The sequence below is a fragment of the Drosophila bipectinata genome, chromosome 3R (assembly GCF_030179905.1).
Source record: "Drosophila bipectinata strain 14024-0381.07 chromosome 3R, DbipHiC1v2, whole genome shotgun sequence".
Lineage (NCBI taxonomy): Eukaryota > Metazoa > Arthropoda > Insecta > Diptera > Drosophilidae > Drosophila > Drosophila bipectinata.
Window position 1 is genome coordinate 6,825,949 of NC_091739.1, and position 24,320 is coordinate 6,850,268.

Here is a 24,320-nt window from a genome sequence, read left to right on the forward strand (position 1 = left end):
TAATGAACTTAACTAAGCTTTCATTGAAATAATACAAAACAAATCCCGAAATGAACTTAAAGACCTTCAAATAGGTGTCTATATAACATAAAATAACTTCTAATAGGCCCTTAAAATAACGCTTGAAATAATTACAATTTATAATTAAGACAATATATATAATATAATAGTCATAGCTCACAGAATACACAATTATTATGCTAATATTTAAGTTTACAATTATTATAAGTAATTTATTATTTTTCATTATAAAGTAAAAAAATAACCAGCCTTTTAAAAATTTACCAAAACTCTTTATAAATTCTAGACAGCGTGGCCATGTCCTTGTTCGAACTTTCATAATCGATTCTCAGCACCCGCTTGTATTCGCTCCAATCCTTGATGCTGTGGTGGAGCATCACCTCCAGGATAACCAGCTGCTCGTAGAGCACCTCCCAGTTGACATCGATGGTAGAGGCACAATACTCCAGCAGCCACCGAAAGGAGTAGGGGAAAAGCTGGCGCACCTGGCGTTTGTCGGACTCCCTGATTTGATTCATGAATCCATGAAGCAGCCAAATATCAAAGTTGGAGACATTCAATAGTACTTCCTCCGGACTCTGATCATCATCTTCAGTCTCACTGGGCACCGTTTTGTGCTCGGAACCAGAAACAGATTCCGCATCCAGATGACGTCTGGGCTGGTCGAGGGGTACGTTTAGGGGATCCATACTTTCCTCTCTAAAAGTCTGTAGAGAGCTGAGACTGTCCAGGAGGACCTTGTCGTTGTTTATCTTGAGTAGATACCTTGGAGCTTCATCCATTAAGACGTAAGGGTTGTTCTCTCTCCCCCTATTCAACCTCTCCGAATGTGAGAGCTGCTTTCGGGCCAGATAGGCTGGGCCATACGTGCCGATTGCCAAGCGGAACTTAAAGTCCGGCCGCTTCTCCTTCTTGTTAATCTCATCGAGATATGTACCCATCTTGATGTCAAAATTGGCGCGGAACTCCTGCTTTTTCGGTTGATATAAATGCAAGGGATAGAAGATACCTACATTGTGGAATTCCTCTTGACAAGGCAGTTCTTCCACTTTTAGTTTATATCCTTCTTCAGACACGATACGGGACAGATCGTCCGTTTCCAAAATGAAAGGATCCAGGTTCCGTTCGGAGTGATTGACGCGCATGCAGTCGGGGATTTGAATTCCCGATGTGGCACCCTCAGTTCTGGAGTCTTCCAGCAGGATGCGTTGGAAGTACGAGTGTGCTGGGGTCAGGGTGGGCTGGAACTCAATGTGTTCCTTTTTGATGCTTTCAGCACTGGTTTCGCCAAAACATTCCTTCAACAGTTTCTCAACCATTAGGGTCATGTTCTCGTACTGACGCTGCAATGCTGGGTTCTTCGGAAGTCCTTCGAAGCTGTAGTCCTGCTCCTTTTGCTTGCGCTCCTTGGAAAGGATCTCATCGACTTGGCCGGACAATGTTTTAGTCTCCTTGAAGCGTCGCGCGAAACTCTGGTTGTAGCGGGAAATGAAAACTTTCCGAAGCTCCACAAACTCCATCCATTCGGTGAAAACAAAGAGCAGTGGAGCTCCAATTTCCTTTTTTCTAATTATTCCATTGACATCAGCCGCTGACTCGGATATCTTTATTTCCTTGTCGTCGTCCAGGCCGAACAAAAGCTTCATGACGTACAGAATGTAGGCCATTACTCTGGCCTCGAAACGGGGATAGGTGTATGACGACATTGGAGTCTTGAATGAGGGCGGATACAGCTTAATAAGACTCCCAACATAGTTAGCAAGACGAGGAGGCAGTCCCAGCTCTAAGATGTAGCGCTCAGCCAAGCCCACGAGATTTGGGGTTTGAAATGGACTCAGGTCCACGAAGCGCGATACATAACAAATTTGGTTGCGAAGAAACTGTAGGGTTAAAGGTAATATTTTATAAGATGTCATCTAGATACCACACAGCCCTACCTTGTAAGTGCATTTGTCCTTGTTGTTGCCAAACTCCATTTCCTTGATCCACGCATTGCCTTTGCTGGCCAAATTGTCCGGCAGGTAAGTGAGAATACCACGACTGGAGAGGTGCTCCTCCTTGATGAATCGTATTAGATCCGACAGCTGGATGTCGTCCTCCACCATGTTCAAAGCAATGGCCAACACGATGTACAGCTTTGTGAGATTAAGGCTATATATATTCCTGTCGAAGAACCGCAAAGTTTTCACCTTGGGCCTCAGTCCATGGCACATCATGCTACTGCTGCCATCTTGGCTGTGCTTATCGAGATGCTTCAACGGCATCTGTTTCTTCAAGGACTTACGGGCACTCACCGACCACTGCAACCCAATGCTCTGCTTTCCGAGGGACTCCTCTTGCTTCGTGGTCTTTGTATAACCCGAGGCATCGAGTTTTCGCTAAAAGAATAAAATAAGAACAAGGTCTTAGAATGGTTTTGTAGATAACACTAATGAAGACTAGATCTACTAATGAGTTGGGTAATTATGTAAGTTTCTAGTGCTATATATAAGCACAAGAAAGTCTGTGGAAAACCATTCAGAAGTCTATCTTGCCACTTCAGTAAGCTTTTACGAAATGTCTTTGCATTCGGTTTTGATTTTCCTGGCTATCATGGCGGTGGCCTATGCCCTGCCCGTTTCGGATGTCTCTCAAGAGGTTACAGAGGGTGAGTATATCCATTTCTAACATATTATTTTAATTTAAAGATAAATCCCTTTCAGTTCCTTTGCCTATGGAGCAGACTCCCGGAATCCCCATTGTTGAGGCCAAACCCCGTACTCTATTCCTGTTGCTGCCGCTGCTCTTCCCTAACGAGTTTTATTTCTCTTAAAAATGATAGTTGATTAATTAATAAATATTAATGGAGTATGCAAGTACCTTTGTTTTGTTCCACAACCGTTTCTTTGAAAGATCATCGATAGGACCGTGGGCACTGTTTCTTCTGGCACTTATACGTTTTGCCCGTTTTCGGTTGTAAATTATAAGAGCATCCCTGGAGAAAACATGGAAATTACATTATATGGTTCTATTTACAAGCATAACCATCATGCCCACCTGTGCAGCACCCGGACATTCAATTTGGGCAATCCCAGTGCGTTCTTATTGCAGAAGGCCACCTCCATCCGGCCCATGTACGCTGCCCACACCTGCAGGGTCATTAGCTTCAGTTCGGGCTTGGCTCCCATATTAAGCAGCTCCTGCAAGAACCCGCGCAGCACATAGTTGTAGAACTCCCACGAGGTGATGTCGACGTCCTTCGCCTTAGATTCGTCCTTGGGCTGGCGGATTGTTTTTCGGGCCACAGTCTCATTGAAGTTTTCCTCCGCCGTCAGATCCACCGCTCGAATGTGTTGTTTTTGGGTGCCGCATTCGATGCAGTAGTAGTAGCCCTCACGCTGCTGGAAGGTTTTCTCGCCACACACCTCACACTCCACGTTGTCCAACTGCATAATCTCTATATCCTCGTCCATCTTGGCGTTGTATCCTGGTACCTTACAATATTTTAAAATTGTCAACAACCAAACACAAAAACGTGTGGCCGGGAGATTATGGATGGGAGCAGCAAAAGCGCGCGTGAGTGCAGACAGGTTTCCATTTTCAAACGATAGTTTATCGTTATCGAAATGATAAACCGCGCAATTTAAAATTACCTTCAAATTTTGTTTTAGAAACTTTTTAATTATTTATCTGAAATAAAATGTATTTTTATCTTATTAAAACACACAATTTTCAGTTATGTCAGTATTTTTTTGTTTGTTTATTGCACAATTACAATATACATACATGTTCACTTTCATATAATTTATTAAAACTAAAATTACTACAGTATTGAAAAAATATGCGTGGGGACTCTTTGCTCTACTAACTAATTTTGTGTGTTTTCGGGGTCTGGGCATGGATTAGTGAAAACGTAAACAACAGAGAAGTTTTGCACAGAACCTACACTAAACTAGAGCTGAGGGTAATTTCATATCATTTCATAAAAATTCAGTGCTTCGTCGCAAAGAGTTCAACAGTTTCAACAGGTTCGCTCGTGGAAGCATAACAAGGTTTCATTTCATGGTTTTCTCGCTTTTCAATGGGGGTCTAGGTTTGTGGTTTAAGGGGTATCTTAACGTTAAAATAGTGACGATTATCTAATATGGTACATTCACTTTTTTGTGTGGTTCATTTTTTATTCATATTATATTTTTTTTGTATAGGATTTCATAGGATTTTTTTATAAAAAAAATTATATTATAAGAATTCGTTTTGAGCTTAACAAAAACGCAAGCTAACTAACCTAACCGATCGGATTCGAGTGCTATACGCTCATCCATCAATAGAATACAATAAATATTTCACTTCGTTCATGTTTTGTGTACGTGGCTTGAGTGGCCTGGGTAGTCAAGGCGGTAGGTAGGTGGTATTACTATTCCTAGACGCGTATAAAAATATTTATAAACATTCGTATCATTTTGCTCAAGTCTTATAAATACAGTTGGTTTCAATATGAATTTAAGGGGGCTCATTGAACGCACAATGTGCGCGTTTTGTTTGAATTTTTGTGCGGGGTGCTGTGTTATTAATATTTTACTTTCGTTTTGGGTGGGGGCATTGTATGGTGGTTTTGTATCTCTCAGTTTCGCTTATATGGTCATCAGTGGGGGGTCAATTTGTACAACTGACCACGGGTCTAGTTGGGTCTGCTAGGCTACGGTTCTAGGCTAAATATAAAAATAGTGCTTAGGTCTACAGCATAACTATGCGTAAATATATCATTTCATTAGCATGGTCATCTCTCCTCTACATTCTCTCTCTATCTCACGTTCTCTATAAGGCACAGATATTTGTTACATCAGTTGTTTATACACATAAATACTTGTTGCTTAGCGAAAATAAATACTAAATTAATTACAAAAATGTACAGCGATGGGGCGAAGCGGACGAGGTGGTTAGACCTCTACGCCGTAAGTGCGATCCACAACATAGTCGTAGCGCTGTTGCTCCGTATTGTTGTCATCCACGGGAACAGGAACTGCTGTAGGAGTCGCTTGAGTAGCCGGAGTGGTGGTAGGAGTGGCTGGAGGAGGATTGGCGGCTGGAGAAGCTGCTGGAGTGGCTGGTGTAGCCGGTACTTTGGGCACAGCACCGCTGGCAACTCGATTCTGGTGATCACTGAGATTCTTGTTTCGATTGTTGCTCGCCACCAGTGCCGTGTTGATGGCAATGGCCGTCTCAGCAGCATTGTTATAGAACTCATCCTCGTCCTCTTCCTCCTCCTCCTCCTCTTCCTCCTCGAAGAGGATTGTATTGGCTTCGGGCAAGGTGAATTCGCTGGGCAACTCGGGCACTGACATACCCTTGCGCGTGAAGAAAGTAATTTTCTCCCTGCGATGAAATATTTGAAATTAATAAAGTCTCCTTTTGGGAAGGTGGGTGAGATGCTTACTTGAACGACACTAGATCAGGGCAACCCTTGGGCACCTTGGTCTTGCGCAGCTTGTGGATCTCTTTGGCGGTTTTCATGAGCAGCTTTTGCAGCTGACGCTCTTCGGGACACTTGGCGGGATCGGCACGAGCCACCAGGCGTTGGAACTCTTCGTTCTCAATGGCCCACGCGGCAATCAGAGGATCCTTGTTCTCGCAAGCTTTCTGCAAACTGCAATAGTTCATATTAGTAGGGAATCATCTTGGAAATCCTCTCAGCTTTACTTACACTTCTTTGAGGTTCTGCAGCTTGGCGATTTGGTCATTAAGGAAGTACAGTTTGCTGTGCTGGGCTTGCAGGTCCAGCTCCAAGTCCAAGCTGGTGCGTGGTATGTGAGTATGATGCAGTTCTGATTAAAAAAAATAGTTAAGAATATTAATTTATTGTCTTAATATTAAATCGTATTTCTTTTAAACTTACTTGTGACTGACTTTGGAGCCTTGGGGTGGAAGCGCAGGGATCTCCGCTCGGCAGCACCACGCTGGAAGGTGTGTGGCGCCACTCCGCAATGCATTGCAGAATCAGAGTCGCTGCGGTTGAGCCGGCAGTTGTAGCGGTTCTTGCTGACGGCCGCTGAGGGCGTGAAGGTCTGGGATCGCTTCACGGGCCTGTCATCCATCATCTGGGACTGGCCGCGGGACTTCTCCGGCAGGAAGGCGCAGTCCGTATTCGTTTCCTTGTCGGCGAACTCCTGCTTCATGTTCTGCATATAGGCATCTAGCATGCAGCTCGCTATAAAGTTCAATAATAGTATTTAATTTATGAATAGGAATATATATTTCTAAACTTACAGTTCATTAGGCCAACATCGCTGATGAGCTGCTTGTCATCTTCCTCCTCCTCTTCGTCATCGTCGTCGTCATCGCTGCCGTCCTGGTCGTTGAGACGGCCTTGCTCTGGCTGCTCCTCGGCGATCTGGGCCTGCAGTTCCATGGGCGGCGCCTGGTTGCGCGTCAGCGTGGACGTTTGCGAGGAGGTAATGGTGGACTCGTCCGAAGACTCCTCCCGATTGTTGTTACTGGCGGCAACGGCGGCGGCAGCTGCGGCGGCACTGGTGGAGGGAATGTCCAGGGATTCAAAGGTGGGAATGAATTTGGAGCTGAGCACGTTGTACCACTTTAGGGTGGAGTCTTCCGGGTTGAACTCGGCCATGCTGATTTGAACTGTGCCCTGAAATTTGCCAAGTAAGATAAGTAAGATCTCTTTTGGCAATACCACTGATTGGACTTACAATGATCTCCTCCTTTTGGCCCGTCATGGTGACCACCGTCACCTGCAGGCTCTTGGTCAGCAGCTTGTCCAGCGTGATGGGCACGGCGAAGGTGTCGTTGAAGACGGGCTTCTGGAAATCCCCCAGCGCCTTTGTCCGAATGGAGGTCAGCGAGTTGGGCAGCAAGGCAGCACGTAGGTATCTAAAATAAATAAATAATTATTATTATTCCAAAGATTCTTTAAAAAATACAATCCACAGTCCACTTACACTTGCGAGTTGTCTGCCGAAGCTGTCCACAGCGCCAGAAGATTATTAGCCCGTTCCAGAGACACCACCAAGACGCCCTCCGGCTTCAAATACTTGAGTCCGATCTGGACTTGGGCCAGCTCCTTGCGTGGCAGATGGGCACGCGATGCCTCAAAGACGCCCGAGTCCCCGGCCACCGACTCGTTGCTGACGGCCGCTGACACGGATCGCGTGTTGGAGGTGGAGGAGGACCTGCTGAGCATCTCCTGCGGCAGATCCAGCAGCGACGGCTTTTCCGAAATCGGAGACAGGGGGGCTGCGGCTAGGTTGAGCGGCGTGCCCAGGTTCAGTTTCTGCAGCTTGGCCTCCAGCATCATGCAATCCAGCACGGTGGAATCTAGGTCGTATGGTCGTGCTCTGACGCCCGACACCGGCACTGGGGGCGGGGCTGTGTAGGCGGGAGGCGCGGGCAGAGCGTTGGCATAGGTAGGCTCCTCTTTGAGTGCTTGGGTCGCCTGATCTGCGCCTGGATTGTACTTCATCGGCGAGGCGGGCGGCGTTTCCATGGACAGGCTGCTGCGCGGCGAAAGAGACACCTCCGAGGACTGCTGTTGCTGCAAGCCAGGATGTACTGGGTGAAGGCGCTGGTGTTGCTGGAACAATCGTTGCGAGCGGCGTCTCAGGTCCACCACATCGATGGGCGAGTCCACGGCGAAGGGATCAATGTAGATATCGGTGAAGCTCAGAGCACTCTTGCTGCTGGCGGTGGAGAGGGATCCCAAGCTGCTGCCGCTGCTAATCGAAAAGGTGCTCTCGGAGGAGAAGGACTTCAGCCGCTCCTCCAGCAGCTTGGTGGACTTCAGGGCCTCCTGCAGCTTGTCCAGCAGGAGCTGCTTTTCCTCGTGGAAGCGCAGGCGGTTGGCCACGCAGGTGTTGTTGGCTTCGTAGGCCTCCTTGAGGTCCTCCTCCAGCTTGTTTCGCGTCTGCTGGATCACCCGCTTCTCCTCCTCGCTGCGCGACTTGAGGGAGATGCTGTTCAGGTCATTCAGCAGCTTCTCCTTTTCCTGGATGAGCAGAATGCGGTCCTTGTCGGACTCCAGTTGGCCCGGCTCGATGCGCTCCACGTGATCGGCCAGCTGCTGCTGCAGCTTCTTTATGTGCTTGCGCCACTCCGCGTACTGCAGCTTGGTCTTGGCCATTTCCGCGAACCGGGCTCCCCCGTTCAGGTTGTCGCCGGTGGAGCCGCACAGATCCGTCTGACTGGCCACACACACCCGGTCGAAGGGCGAGGCCAGGTCGGAGTTCTCCTCGCTGATCTGCTGGCGGCTCAGCTCGTTCTTGATCTGCACCAGGCTGCGCATCAGCTCCTCGCGCACCTTCTCGCCGGACACCAGGGACTTGTGCACCTTCAGCATCTCCTCCCGAATGGCCTGCACCTCGGCGATGTCGTAGCAGCCGTTCTGGCGGGCGTTGATCTTCTCCCCCACCGAGTACAGGGTGTTCATGCCGCGCTCCGTGTAGGATATGTCGTTGGTGATATGGTTCAGTTCCTGCTTCAGCTGATGGACTCGTTCCCGGGCCAGCATCAGGTCAGCTCTCAGCAGCTCGGGATCGTGCCGGCTCATCGAGCTTGAGGAGGAGCACACTGAAGAGGATAGAGGGTTTGTTATTAGTTAAAGAATGGCGCTTGGAAGGTAGCTTCTACTTACGGCTGCTTCTACTGGCGGCCAGCTTGAGGTGGTTGTACTCCTCCTGGGCCCAGAGCAGGCGCTGCTGCTTCACGTCGAACATTTCGCGCTTGTTCTCCAGCTGGTCCTGGGCCGCGGATAGGTAGTCGCTCAGCATCTGCTCCTGGACGCTCTTCCACTCCTGGCGCGGATCCTCCAGCTGGGTGCTCTGGGCCAGATGGTTGATGTAGTAGAGGCCAATGTTGGGGTCATAGGACTCCTCCCAGCCCATCGGCAGTTCATCGCCCACGCAGTCCTCGAAGGTCTGTGGCTTCGTGTAGCTGCAAAGAAATAATTTAATAAAATATTAGTAATAGGCCTTCAGATAGTCTCCATCTTGGATGGTAATGGAGCTGTTCCCACGCCAGTTAGCCTGGCCAATTCGATAAGATTAACGGCATTTCCTGTGTGTGCATTTTGGGTAAAAGTTGGCCATCTCCGAGCCGGGGGAAAAATGTCGCAGAAATACCGATTTTGCCGCAGCCATGCGGCGGAATGTCTGGGCTCTGTTTGTTGTTGCCAAATGCCTCCGCCTCTAATCTTATCGAGGCCATAATATTCGCATAGTGCGGCAAGGTAGGCCAGGCGGGCAAGAAAGCAAAACAAAGGCCAGTCCCCAGTCGCGGCAAAAGGGAAAAATTCCAAAACCAAAAACTGGCCAACTGGCGATGACAAAGTCTTGACGTTGTTTGGCGCTGCAATCCTCGGCCCCTCAACCTGGTTATTTTTCAACAAAACTCTATTTCCATATCAGACACAGACAACAGCATTTTCGCATTCCAACGATAATTGCTAATCGCCATGGATTGATTGTTGAATACACATATATATTCATACCCTCGCATATATCCCATATTTGTGGCGAATTTTTGTTTTTCTTTAAGGCTCTGCCCGTCAACTGGGACTGTTAATTAATCATTGCTTTGGAATTCGCATGGCCATTAAAATATGGAGGCTTCCGAACATATAGGCATATAGACAGATAATAAAATCTGCGATAGATATACCCGGGCAGTGCGTTTCGGGTTTGTAAAGCGCTTTATGGTAGGCAGTTCATTAAACGATAGCTGGGATTGAATCCCATAAATTATAATTAAAATAAACAATATCCTTATCATTCGATAGGGTGACTTCTATTCTTTGTCTTGACCGATTCTTTGAAAATGTATCTGCACTCGGATATACTAAAAGTATCTGCCTGTTTACAGATACGCAGATGGCAGCTCAACTGACAGTCTGTCTGTCTGCAATTTTCTCAGAATATTTGGCCACGAGTCAGTGCCTTCTGTTTGCTTCTCTAGATATCTGTTTATACGTATATTTTTTTAAATCGCAGTTCATTATCTGGAATCGATTGTTGACGCAGTAGTCGCCTCTGACTAACCCAACTATTGATGTTCTTTTCGCAATTTAACTAAATCTGATATTTGATATGAGGACTTGGGCTATAAATCATAAGAGGGCTTGTTTCCAAACTCATAAAGTGAGGAAACTTGAGATTAGCTAATCTCAGGTGCAATTTCTTATGATTTATTAAACAAACATACGTAAAATACCCAGATAATAGGTGGACTTTATTAGATTGCAATCGATGACGTCTTGAGCACCGGATGCAATAAAAGGTGGTGGCCAAATGAAGGCATTTAGAAGGCCCCTTGGAAACAATACTTTTAAGAAAGTTTAGAGATCTATCATTAAATATTTAAAAGCGGAAATGTCTTGATACCTATGATAGTTGCATAATAAGACCATTACCCAGTTAGATTTTTTAAATATGGCACGTTTAAGAGAACTAATCTTAAACTAGCTACCTAAAGGTTAACCCCCTTATTAAAAAAAGAGAGGTATTACGTGCATTTTGGCAGGAACTCCAGGCCACAGCCAAGAGCCATTCGCGATAGCCTATTATCGCAAAAGTGCACACATCTATGCAGGCCTTATTGTTCATTAATTGGAGTTGATTAAATTTTAATTCACGCTTTTAATAAGCGGAACAAGGTTCATCTACCCAGCTACCCAGTAAAGACAAAAGAAAAGTGACACCAAAACATAGACTTGCTTGAGAGACAGACAAAGAGACTAGAATAATACGAAAATATAGAAAATGATACAGAAAATGCAGTTGGGGGACATGTGCCAGTGGCCGGACGGGTTCAGGGGTCCAAAGCTCCAAGCTATGACAAGCCAGAGCTCACGATCGAAGACAGTCACTGGATAACTGCATGATTTTGAAGAACGTTGGAACTATATTTTCAAATCATATTCCAAGATTGAGAGAAACCCGATCTAAAGCCAATTATGCAATTGTTATGTCCTCGTGATATTCGGTTATCTTCTCACCATAAGTAGGTCTTTAAAATGCCAAGATAGGAACTTGAGTTCATCAGGAGGGGCTCTACCCATCATCTAATCAAAAGCACCCTGGCAGGGGGACAGGTGTCAAGTGCGGCTCTCAGTAAATGGCAATTAAATTCTTTTGAAAATTCTAAGCCATTTTTATGGGTTTCCCATCAGAGCTTGACCTCAGAAGAGTACCTTTGAAAGAAAATCAATGAAAATGCACACATCGGACATCCAACAGAGGTGTGGGCGTGGCAAGTAATAGGGCTTCACTGGCCCGGCTAACGACGTGTTGGCCTTTCGAGAAAGAGACTCTGAATCCGGCCCACATTAAACGTGAAAAGAGCGGACCACAAAGCTGCATAAATTATATTATATTGTAAACAAAATATTTATGGCGCGGCGACCGAGCAGCGGCCAAGAGTTGTAATAAATTCGCGCTTTAGAGCCGGGTCTCTAAACAGAAACAAGTTTCTGACCAAAAAATATTTCAGCATGAATTTTGTTGTCACAATATATGTATGAGGGAAGCAATATGGGCACGGCATTTTGGCCAAGACGATGGCTGAATGGCCAGAGAGAAGTTGTCATTAGGCAGCACTTAAGTTAACTGCAGACACACACTCGGACACACTCTATTATTTAACTGTTCACGTCCAGTTTTATGCTAATTCGCGGCCATAATAAGCTCGGGATGGTCTGCAGAGTCTCGACCGCTTGATGACCAATAAACTTTAAGAGAATATTCCTACAATACTATAACTATTCTCTAAATAAAGTTCTTTAAATATTATTGCTATCTAAGACCTGCTTTGGAGTTCTATTTTTATTCAAACTCACATCTGAACATTCCAGATCCCCCACTCATTTGAATTCTTTTTTCAAATTGATTTCTTGAAAAATAGTTTTTAATGAATTCACATGGGGAGAATATCTCACAAATTAGCCGGCCATTCATTGCGATAGCCTGAGATCATTTAGCAATTCAAATCGAGGCCTGCGTCAATCAAGCCCCACTCCGAAATAAGCATAATATTAGGCAGATGATGGAAAAAAAAACGAGGAAAAAACAAATAACACAAAAAAATAGGCTCAGCAATCTAGTCACGTAGCCACTGGCCAGATTTACTCCATTTCAATTATATATTTCTTTGGCGGAACTGAAAAAGTCGAACACGCAAGTAGAGCCACAAGTGTTCCGGTTTATATTCCATCGAGAGACCAGAGCACAAAGTGGTTTGGGAAATTAATGCCATGTTGATGTATGCAAGAATCATATAATCTCTGTATTATAAACCCAATTTGATCAGAGAGCCAGCCATCACCTTGACATACCAACCAGAGTATCTCACAGATACGTTTATTAATGGGGGGCAATGGGAGATCATAAATTCTTTATAATTAAGCAATCGATACGTGTGTAGATCAAATATTAGGACAGGTTCCAGATACTTTACTCCAATTCCGTAAATAAATTAAGAAGAGAGAAATTATCGCGGTGACTTAATGGAGGTTAGTTATCCAATAGAACTGAGAACTGAGGTGGGCCTTATCTGGTCTACATAACTTTAATCTATTTCAAGATTACCCAGCCCAACTTTAGATACTTTCCTCCTTTAAGAATCACATTTATTTATAGTCGAAAAATAAATCAAAAGTCATGATCGCTATCAGGCCGATGCTTGAGAAAGATTCATTGTGGAAAACAATGTTTAATTATAATCACTCACATTATTTGCTGTAAAAATAATTTGCCGCCACTGCCGCTGTTGAGTTCCATTATCTGTCAGTTCACAAATATTTTCGAGCGTTAATCAAATTACGCTATAAAGGTCGTACGTCGGTTTTATCTTATCGCCGTTCGTAGTCGTAGTCGGGCCTGGTCGGTGCGTTGCCCATTTAACTTGACTTGGAACCAGATTCCAAGTGCTATTCACTCTGGAATTTTTCTCGCCTGGGGATATACTGGGGCTTATTAACTGCATTTCCTGTTCGCATCTCGTCTATCTCACACTTGCACTTCCTTCCGCTGATGATAAAAACCGGAAATCACTCCGATGCCTGTCCCCCCAGCTTATCAAATGCATTTTACGACCCAGCCAGATGCATATTTTGAATATTTCCAGTGCCCCTCCCAACCCTCCAGCCATAAAAAAGCAAGTCAATGAACTGCGCATGCGTCGGGTCATGAGATAAGAAAAAAAAAAAGTTAAAGGCGGTTGGGTTTGGGGCCTCTTATCTAAGAAAGTGGTGAACCATCTAGCCAATGGGATGCACGGAATTCAACAAGTGGGTGTCAATTACGGACTTTCAGCTCCGAGGCTCCGGCCCTGCGTGGGTCGATCACATTAGTCACACCACCCAAAAAAAAAAAACACACGACTAGGTGTATGTACGATCGTACCATCTTGAGAGCTAAGCTATACAATTTTTACACAATTTCGAAATCACAAAATGTCTGCCATAAATTCCAAAGCAAACAATTGAAATAAATTTTTGCGCCATGAGCACGCCGCCTGCATACGAAATTACTATACAAACTATTAAAAAATTCATAGAATTTATACATGAACATAAACAAACAGACAACCATAGGGTGGACAGTAGAGGCCAGGCACCCACTTGGCCAGGCCAGTCGAAAAGCAAAATAAACTTGAATTGAAATTTATGATTTTGAATGGCCTGTTGATGGGTCTGTTTGGGTCTGTCTGGGGTGTTGCCGAATTCCAACCAAAAATGGACGATTTGTCAGCCAAAAGATGTCTTTAAATGATCTATTTTAGTTAATATAATCTGTATATATTGGCCAGAAGCAAATACGTCAACAAAAATTCTCGGAATGCGCATTATAAAAGATTTAAGATTCGACAGAAGAACTCGGAAACATTTCTCGTGTCGCTGGGAACACCCACGCCCACTCGGAACATGCCAAAATGTTTCCACCGATCTAAAGATATATCTAACTATATGTATATTTGTACTCTGTCTGTGGGAAACCTTGGAAGCGTCAAGAACAAATGCAAAGTTTTGTTTTGCTTTTTTGGAAGAGACTTTTCTTGGCTTTAAAGTGTCCACCTGTGCAGTTTTCTTGGACTTGGTTCCGGGAATCTCCCAAGTACATGCATAGATACATAGATACAAGGCAAAAGAAGCATTACAAGATGGAGATACTTTGGGGAGGCTAGTAACCGAATGCAAGCCAAGTCTAGTTGGCTATTAGCCCGTAAGCCATCTCGAGCTCCTCCATTCGATCGTTGTTGTAGTCTGTCATTAACAAAACAACTGTTGCGACCTTCACATACCAGAGCAGCCGAGCGACTGGGCTGCGCCGAGCGAGGCGAGATCGTCCATACATACATATATATATGTATGTATCTATATGTTTATATGCGCATATTGTACACACATAAACATATCGAATATATTGAAATAATAAGGCGAACAAAATCGCGACTGTGAAACGTGAATGCGAACGCGAACGTCAACGTCTCCGTCTCCGCCTCGAAATTATATTCGCCCGATCGTCATACTCGACTCGTGTATATCGTATCTGATAGAATTTAGTCCGCAATAATGCATCCAAAGCAGCAACGAGAAGGGGGAAGTCTACATATATATGTATATACCCATTCCTCATTCCATTCCTCAATCCACGCCATACCATTGTGTTGGGGCTCCGCATTCCAGAGACTTGGACGGGGTCGTGTGTGGTTGTTTGTGTGAATCGGAGGGCCCCAGAATACTGGGAATAATGCAGTACTCATATGCATTCACACATTGGGGGGGTATATCTTGGGGATCTTGGGAGGAGGGCGATTTTGTTGGGAATTTCAACAATTCTTTAGAAATGTTGGTGGGGGTTTCAATTGAAACAGTCTCTCAAATATTTATTAAAACTTTTATGACTATTATTATGATATATTTATTTTCTTAAAACCTTCACCGTTTTTTTCTACTTTTCGCAGACTGTTTGGCAATTTCGGGCTTTTGCAGACAGTTTGGGAATTCACATCATGGCCAAAATAATTTCAAATATTTATACAATATTTCTTTTCTTATTTTTCGGGGTTTCTTACATGCCATTCGCCAACAACTAAGGTTGTTGTTGTAGCAACGTTGTCTACAAATAATCATAAGCAGAATGAAAGCTGCTGGCGGGGCAGAGATGGGGGCAAGTGGGTAGCAGCGGGCTAACAAAAATGCCGCATGTCAAATGGGCCAATTAACATTTCTGTTGTTTTTTTCAGTTTTTTGTATGTGATGGCTTTTGTTTTATAAATAAATATGCTTTTGTTGAAGATTTTTTATTGGCTTTTGTCGCTGGCATTCATATTGTTCGACCGAGTATGCAAAAATGTAGCCAAATTTGTTGTTAGCTGTTATTTTTGACACCGGGCTATTAAATAAATTATGTATGCACCCCACCCCACCCCATCCCCAACCTCCCCGCCATTTCTGTAGTCTGGTAGTCTCTTCATATTTCTCCCTAATGTGCCATAACAATAATTTCTATATAATTCCGTTTGAAACGAAACCAAAATTCCAAGATATCTGCTGGCATTTTTTTTCATTTTATTTGTTTGTTTATCTCACACACACACACAAACACACACACACAGATACTGACTGAAATCGAATGGAAAGAACTTGAAAGATTTCCAATTTTATGGTAAGCGCTCGTGGCATACATGGAATTTTTGTTTTCTTAGTTTTTAGATTTTTTTTGTTTTTTTTTGCGTTGCTGCCGGCCATAACCGATTGGCTTCCATTGATTAAAGAATTTGTTGTTCTCGGCGGTTCTAATGCTGTTCTAATGCCCACAAAAATATGGCGGTCAGGGTCGGATCATAAAGATAAGTGGTCTGCGACTGGGAGTGATTAGTGGAAATATTTCTTGCGATTAACATTTTTAAGCTACACAGATTTGAGTTCCATCTTTCAGATACATTTATGGGGAGTACACATTAATACAAGTCGCTGTACAAAATATTTATTAGCGGCAGCAGATGCGCAGATACATACGATATACATACATATGTATCTATATATTCCCAAATGTATCTGTATCTAGGAATGCGTGTATGTGATCATTTACTGCGAAGCAAACAAATAAACAAACATGCATAAATAACTCGTTGCAGTTGTTGCAGTTGCTGTTGCTGCTGCTGCTGCTGCCTCCAGCAAAGCCAGCTCACAAACACCATCGCACATACACCGCACATTACCCATGCGAGAGCGAGTGAGAGGTCTAGAGCGGCGACTGCGCAGCCGGCAGAGGCTTAGGAATGCGGTTTTGACAAGTTCTTCTAAAATTGTACGGCCAGCTTTGCTATTTACGCTATGAAACAACAACAACAATAGTAACAACAACTGCTGCTGGGCTGCGAGAGAGCAGCGAATGTGTGGAACGAAGGAGCACGGAAAGCAGAACATGAAAAAAAAGAAAAAAAAATAAAAATACCAACAACCGCAAAAGCAAGATCAGCGCTGCTTGGGGGCAAGCCCAATAACAGCAACAACAAAAACAACTAAAACAACAGCCAAAGCAACAAACTATGCAGCAATGTCGTCGTATTTAAGCACTGAGAGAAATTAGTAAAAAAAAATAAATAATAATAATTTGAAATAAATTATACATTTAATTTTGAAATAATTAATAAATATAATTTTGTAATTAAAAAATGAATTAATAATAATTTTTAAAAACTATAATTAAAACAAAAATAATAAAAAAAAAAATAGTTGTATAATAAAACAATAATGTTAAATAATAATACCTAAATAAAAAATAATAATTTTTGAAAAATTTAAATTTAAATTAAAATATCTAATTAGAATAACCTATTTTGTTATTTTCTTGTTATTTTATTGTTCATTTTATTTCTTAGAAATTACAAATTAATATTTATTATTATTAAATTATTATTATTTCTTAGAAATTTTATTATTATATATTTTTTTAATATTGAGATTAATCTTTTTTTTATTTATTTTTTATTTTACTTAGAGGCTAATATATATAATTTTTTGTTTAGATTAATTTCTTATTTTTATTTTCCTCTTTTCCTTTTTCTTTTTCTACGGATATATTTCTCTCAGTGCACTTGGTTAGTTGAACGAACGCCAAGACTTGCGGTCGAGGGGGCGTTGGGAATGCCGAGCGAGGTAAAGTAAATGCATTTTGTGTTTGGAAATAGGCTGACTGCGACTGCGACTGCGACTGCAGCAGCAACTGCAACTGCAACAGCGACCGAGACGACAACGGCAACAGCAACAGCAGCAGCAGCAGCGATAGTTGTTGTTGCTGTTGGAAAATATTTCAAAGTTGCTATGAACTCGGAGCGGCAGCGGCACCAATTGAATGCAATTTGTTTGTTTGTATCTGTGTGTGAATGCATTTATTAAAGCAATGCGCGCATTGCCTTAAATGCCAAAGCTACTACGAGTGTATGTATCAAGGCATTACATGCATGCACTGAAAAAAAATCTATTAAAACTATAAGAAATCTTATAAGATTTAATATTTAAAGAAAATAATTGAAGAGTATCTACAAGATGCATTTTAAAAGGTCTTAAAGTTTAATATGTTTGTTGGCTACTTCCCCTGTTTTTTTCTTGTGGCAACTGTGGCAGCCAGGCCTCTACATGCCGCCCATAAAAATGTTCTTATTTATGTACATATATTGCCAGGGCAGGTTAGGGGGGCAGGGAGGTGGCATGGGGCAAGGAGTTGCTTTGACATGATTGTCAGCTCTGCGCATTTAAGCAGTTTAATCAACATTTTTTGCCAAGCCCCCATCATCTGGCTCCTGGCCCGTCTCGCTGAGCCGGTTTCAGTTGGCCCAGGCTTTCATGTATCTATGTATCTGCAGTATCTTAAAGATAACTACAGATGGGCGTGTAACTTAAAGATAGTTACCAGAAATACAAAAATATCTCTTCCACTCTGCATTCCTTTTTGAAAAGCGTCAGAATGTGATTGCAGATCCAAGATCCGACAGCCGAGAGCTTACCCTGACCCACAAACCAATAAATTCCAGCTCAAATATCTCAAGAATGCGCAGTCGAAAAGATACAAAAAAAAAAAATAAAATCAAAAAAAAAGAAAAAGGAAGGGAACAAGCGAATGAATTATGCGCTGTGGTAAACATTTTGACAGCGCACGCAGCACACAGCCGAGATACTTTGCAAAAGATACACAGCAGAGACCGAGCACCGAACACCGATCACTGAGCACAGATACAGATACAACTCAAGTGGCATCCCAGAAATTCCGATAAACACAGCCAAAGTCCACATATGGCTCTGGTCTGCGCTCCCGTTCTGGCTGCCTTATCACTTCATTAGGCCATAAATTCGACAACAAAACGAAATTCCACAGTTGAACGAACCGCAGCACCTACGAGATACACAGTTACCGCTTCAGATACATTCCACTGCTCGGCTCGGTTCGGCTCTTCATGTTAATTATGCCCCCCTGCAGTCCGTTGCATCGCATCCAAAAGATACAAAAAAAAAAAACGAGCCAGCAACGTGCGCCATAAGCTTAATCATCATCATCGCTCCGCCCCCCCCGCAGAGATTCAGTCTCTGGATCTGCATCTCTCTGGCTTTGGGGCAGACTCTTAAGAATATGTGGCATTCGGAAAGTGCTACTGGAAAGTCCATTCGTGTAGCCAACAAAGGAGGCAGAGATCTTGTGGAATTTCAGGGCCTTGCTTTGGTCATCGGCTCGGCTCGTCTCTCGGAACAGCTGATTACAGGGAATGTCATTGTCCAGAGGGCCTGATTAGGGCAATTAATGGCCAGCGATTAAGTCCCCTCTTAGAAGAGATTAGAATCTTGAAGATCTTGAAACATATGCTTAACGCATGGATAGGGCATGGTTTGAGATCCTTTTCCTCAAGTACAGTTGGTGAAGTAACTATCAGATACTTTTCTTCAGCTACTACTTTGTTTAAAAAATGTATCTCACAGGCATTTATCTTGAGTCTGCACATTCCAGGGCTTGTATTTTGATTTCGTTTCGTTTCATTTGGACTTGCTTGGAGGAAAATTGCTACCTTTGCACAGATTCGACTGCATATACAGATACAGATACACACACACATGGCCAGCACACATCACGATCGAGCCAGCTCAGCATATGGCATGCAGACGAGTGCAGAAACAAAATTAGCGAATAAAAATAAGCAAAGTGCCTGGGGATCGCGCGTGCAGGCAGCTTGAAATCCAAATCCAAATCTGATTCGGAATCGGAATCCCAATTTCCAGAGGCCCACAGCCATGGCCATCGCTGGTAATAACCAGACCAGAGAGCCCTCCAGTCCCGAGTCTCAAGTCTCGAGTCTCGAACCTAAAACCCAAACTCTAAACTCGCCAACTTAATTTTCTGCTCACGTCTGCAGTTTTCTGCAAAAGTGAAAAATTGTTCAGCTCCGCGAATGACAGCTGAATTATTATAAATCGATATGCTGGCCGGGCTGGCAACTTGGAGGAGAATCTAAAAAATGGGAGACACACACACCATCTTGCCTCTGGCTGGTTATGCAACTATGGGCCTCTCCTAGGCAGGAAAAAGAACCCTTGCCACAGCCCCCTCGACTGCCCTGCTTCCCTCTTAATTAGCACTTGTTGAAAAGGAAATCATTATGCTTGATAAAAATCACAAGTGTTGATTGCTGAAGAACGTCGCCGCTGACATGCAACAAGTGCGAGACAGGAAAGCTGGTGTCGTTGCCTGGAAGTGGTGCTAGTGGTGGTGGTTGCAGCAGCAGCAGCTTTTTAGATGGCAGTTGGTTGCAACTTGCTTGCCAGCTATGGTGGAAAAACAGACGCTAAAATGGGCAAAACATGCGGTGCGAGTTGCGACGAGAGTTCGCTTATGTATCTGTCAGATACATTATGTACTTGTGTGCCTATCTTTGTCGCTGCCGTTGTTGCCACAGCTTGCAAGTGCAAGAAAGAAAATATTTTTAACGCTTTGGGCTGCGAACTACAAACTAGAAAATGTTGCTGCTGCTTGTGGCACAGCCGCGCGCTGCATTCATGCGCGTAATCAAATTGTAATCACGGCTTCGACTTTGTGGCAGGGCAGGGAGCAGCAACAACACCAACTGCAACTGCAACAGAGGCAGCAACAATTTTTGTACCCTCCTTGCCCCGTTGATGCTGTTGTTAAGTGGAAATACTTGTTGCACAAATGCAATGCATGCTGCTCCTGCTGCTGCTGTGTATCTGCATCTGTTGCTCATGTACAGTGAGTGTTGACTAAAAGATACTATTTGATATTAATTATAAATTAAATAAGAGGGAGATCTATAAGATACTTTATGACTAGCAGCAAACTATCTACTAGATATTTTTCAAATAAAAAACCTTTAGTTTTCCAAGGCAACTGCCACTGTAGTTGCTGCAACAAACGGCAATTGCATCTGCATTCTTTCCACTTTTCTTGCTGCCGCTGCCGCTGCCACTACCGCTGTTGTGGCTGCATTGCCTTGTGCAATTTATTAAATGAAAAATGCCGTTTTGCAGCTTTCCAAGTTGCTATACATGTACAGGCCAGAGCCATAGCCATAGCCAGAGCCAGAGCCAGTGCCAGTGCCAGTGCCAGTGCATACCCATATGCCTGCATGTTTCTAGATACATACATACATGCTACATGCTGGCTGGCTGGCATCTTTCGCTTCAAAAAGCCAAATTGAATTTTATGCAAATTTTGTAGCTCGTTTTGAATCGGCGGATAGAAATCGCCTGTCGGCACACGCATGCCAGCTGTAATGCGATCTTTATGCAATTCTTCGATCTAGAGACTCTAGACTCTATAGTCGCAAATGCCACAGGTGGAGAAACCAAGAGAATTAGAACGCTCTAATCTGGCTACCGCTCAGATGCAGATACTTTATTGAGTCGATCGGTGGCGCCACTCTGTCCGACTTATGACAGCCATCGTTTTAGCCGCTTTCGCTAGGCCTTTTTGGCGGCGATTTGTGTTTATGTAAAACAAACGAGTTCGCATTCGCGATCGGCAGATATTTTGTTGCTATTTCTTAACTTGATTGTTGCCTCCTATGAATAGATCGAGAAACTGTCACCAAACACGTTTCTGTCCAAAAGAAACACACACGAAAATATTCCACTGTGTGTCGCCGCCTTGTTTGTGGCTACAAACAATTGGCCAAAAAACCAAAAAACCAAAAGCCAAAAATGCCAAATCGCATGGCCAAGTCAAGTCGTTGTTAACTTTTGTTTATACAATACCACCAAAAATAAAAAAAGAGAGGGAGAGATACAGATACAGATATAAAATACAAACAAGTGAATAAAAAAAAGGCACTAGACATTCCAGGTTCTATTTGTCATCGAACTGGAATCCCAAAAGTCATCAGATTACTAATGTTGAGGTTTTTAAAATATATTTTAATATTTTTTAATATTTTATTGTCTTTGAAAAGTTTCTTGAAATATTCTTGAATAATTTTAGAAAACCTCGATGGTTTGTACAGCAATTATAGGTAGAATTTCAAGGGTATTCGATAATTCGACCTTGTTTACACGTTTTGAAATAGATATTTATTTTTTCAGTGATTTCAGTTGGCTTTGGTGGCGAAACGTGGCGAGGCCTTTAAAGGCCGCCCGAGGCCTGGCTCGCTTTGCTTTTTTTTTTTGTAAAAATTTATTTATTTTATTCTTCAAAATATCTTTCCCTTACAATACTCGATTGGCAAACATTCCAACGACATGTGTGCATTTATAATCTACTTGATGCATGACCCTAACAAATGCGCAGATGTTTTCAAATCGAGGCAGACGTAAGACACAAATTCCTGCGTTTAATTCACTGAAACATTTTTAACAATTTCCATGCAATTTGAAACAAACAAAGGGAATGTTTGTGTTAATTGAAAGCGTGAAGAGCACACACTCTCACACACAAGACAATACTGAGACACTGAGAAAAAAAGCTACAACTATTATTTAAAGCTCTTAAATATTTTTTCTCAGTGTAATAAGAGAGAGGGGCGAAGAATTTCAGAAATCAATTATTTCGAAACTGCAAAAATTCCTACATACATTTTGCAATTGTTTATGGCCCCAAAGCGACAGAGACAAGGTGCCGCTGAGAGAGCCAGAGCGAAATAGGTTAGACAGAGACAAAGCACCAAATATGTGAGCGAACAACGGCGAGTAAAATGTATCTATGAGATACATGGCCTGATGTGGCGGTTCCTCTCCCCCCCTCGATCGTGCCCGACCCGCTCTCGCACTCATTACGTATGAGTTTGTTAGTTTTGCAGATCATTCGCTGAGCTTTATTTAACTTTTGCTCTCTCTGCCTCTCTCCCACCCCACCTATCCCCCCCCCATCGTATAGCACCCATTTTCCTTTCCTGCCTGCCTGCCTTTACAATTCATTTTTTGTTTGTTGCCACTCTCTCAGTTCAGTTCAGTTTCAGTTATATTTGGAGTCTTAATCATCGCATCGGAATGTTTACTTCAACTTTTTGTTTTTCCGTTTTGTTTTGCCCGCTTTGCCTTGTTTAAAATATGTAATTTATTTCGCTTTGTTTCTCTCTCGCCCTCTCCCTCTCTCTCTCTGTATTTTGCTCACCCCACCAGCACACCACACGATCGCCGCATTCCTTTACTCATACAGACACACAGACATACACTCTCATACACACCACCGCAGCTGCAACGCACCTTTTCTTTCCGGTTCGAGAGCGCTTTGGAATTGGAATTTATATGGGTTTTTTTGTCAGAGAGGGGTATGGGGGAGGGATATTTTATAACCGAATTGCAAGCAAGCAATTTGTAAAAATAAAATGCTAATTGCGCTAAAGAGTTCTTATTGGAAGAGTACACTCACCAGTCTCTGGGATCCAGCCATGTGGTCTTTTTGTTGATGTGGTCTATGTAGTAGGTCTTGCCGTCAAAATCCTTGGCAATGTCCCAGCCGTCCGGCAGCGGAAAATCGCTATGGTTCTGCTGCTGCTGACGATGGTGTTGCTGCTGCTGTTGTTGTTGCTGCTGCTGCTGGGGCCTCAGGTGATGGGGATGCGGCTGCAGGTGGTGTTGCGATTGGTTCGGCATTTTTTTTTTTTGTGTAAAATTATTTAATTTTTTTTTTAAGTCTGAGACGCGCGCTTTTTCTTTTGCTCTTTACTCTTTCATTTGGGGGTTTCTCTTTGCGCTGTTTACATTAGCCAAGGCATTTCTTTCATTTCTTCCACACGCACCAACACACACGCACGAACACACACGCGCGCGCAGAGATAATGGGAGATAGCCAAAGGTGGTGGCGGAGTGTGAGGGGGGCAGCTGGCAAGCTGGCTAGCTGGCGCGGGTGGAGGTGGAGGCGGGGCTGCCCTGCGCGCTCTCAATTATTTATTTACTTTTTTCGTAACTGCATTCCATTCGAGAGCACACAGACACTCGATTACACATACACGCGATCACCGCTTCTTCTTCTTCGCATTTCGTTCACTGTTGTTATTTTTTTGCTGTTTGGCTCCTTTCTCGCCCAATTGAAGCTAATTAACGCCGGCTGCCTGTTAGTTTTCAGCCTTTTCTTTTTTTTATTATTTATTTTTTTGGAGCAATACACAGTTGGACAGCAGAATTGGAACTGCCTTTTAGAGCACTCGATCAGCAGCGTCCTTCTTGGCCGTTGAGGAAGTGATCGCCGTTCGCGACCGTCCCGTAATCCAATACATGCATCAGCATTCGCACTAACTTTACAAAATTATTTATTTTATCCAGTTAACTTTTCCCAGACGCAGAGAGCCGTCCGAACGAGGCGAGAGAAAAAAAACGAGTATCGAGTATTGTAGTGGCTTCAGCACAGCGGGCGTCCGTGAATCCGTCCGTACCGTGCGCCCTCAAATTAGTTTTGATTTTTGATTCGAATACCCTACCTAGGATGGAATGGGGGCACACTAACGCCACATATTTCTTGGCGTTGGTCACACTACTTGTTGAACGGTAGTTGGCAACACTACTCCGCCAATAGAGAAAGAAATTAATCATTTCTAAGCATATTAATTTGGATTATTTTTCTGCTAATTTATTGCCACATCTTTCAACCTTAAAAAAGGTTCTTCTCTCATTTAATGAAATTCGGGCATATCTTTTAAAATAAGTTGGCAGCACTTTGCGGTATCGAAAGTCGCGCGCGTTTTCTGCAGCCTTTTGTTGGAAAACGTAGTAGTAGAAAAGTAGTATAAAAGTAGTAGTATTCCACAATAATATGGCATATCAAATTTATGATACTTTTGCAACTTTTTAAGTTATATCACGATTTATTACAAAAAATCAA

At 43.3% G+C, this 24,320-nt stretch overlaps 2 protein-coding genes and 1 long non-coding RNA gene across 4 annotated transcripts; 1 reads left to right on the forward strand and 2 right to left on the reverse strand.

Annotated features, from left to right (window-relative positions):
* Positions 1–144: 144 nt before the first annotated feature.
* Positions 145–3,649, reverse strand: TAF1B (TATA box-binding protein-associated factor RNA polymerase I subunit B). Its single transcript, XM_017246811.3, has 4 exons — positions 3,058–3,649; positions 2,881–2,995; positions 1,959–2,399; positions 145–1,901 (listed from the first exon to the last, which is right to left on the reverse strand). The coding sequence occupies exons 1-4, from the start codon at positions 3,471–3,473 to the stop codon at positions 282–284; spliced, it is 2,592 nt and encodes an 863-aa protein (XP_017102300.2). The 5' UTR covers positions 3,474–3,649; the 3' UTR covers positions 145–281.
* A 107-nt stretch (positions 3,650–3,756) lies between these two features.
* Positions 3,757–23,900, reverse strand: kibra (WW and C2 domain containing protein kibra). Of its 2 annotated transcripts, XM_017246208.3 has the most exons (9): positions 22,872–23,900; positions 8,642–8,940; positions 6,954–8,577; positions 6,705–6,885; positions 6,265–6,643; positions 5,894–6,205; positions 5,702–5,822; positions 5,435–5,644; positions 3,757–5,373 (listed from the first exon to the last, which is right to left on the reverse strand). In XM_017246208.3, the coding sequence occupies exons 1-9, from the start codon at positions 23,093–23,095 to the stop codon at positions 4,938–4,940; spliced, it is 3,786 nt and encodes a 1,261-aa protein (XP_017101697.2). In that variant the 5' UTR covers positions 23,096–23,900; the 3' UTR covers positions 3,757–4,937. The 2 variants fall into 2 exon arrangements, with proteins under 2 accessions (XP_017101697.2, XP_070137576.1); XM_070281475.1 differs by lacking the exon at positions 3,757–5,373 and having other exon boundaries at positions 5,441–5,644; positions 5,704–5,822.
* Positions 17,722–19,056, forward strand: LOC138926761 (uncharacterized). The gene is made up of 2 exons (XR_011443387.1): positions 17,722–18,919; positions 18,977–19,056. It is a non-coding gene; the product is annotated as an uncharacterized lncRNA (long non-coding RNA).
* Positions 23,901–24,320: the final 420 nt, after the last annotated feature.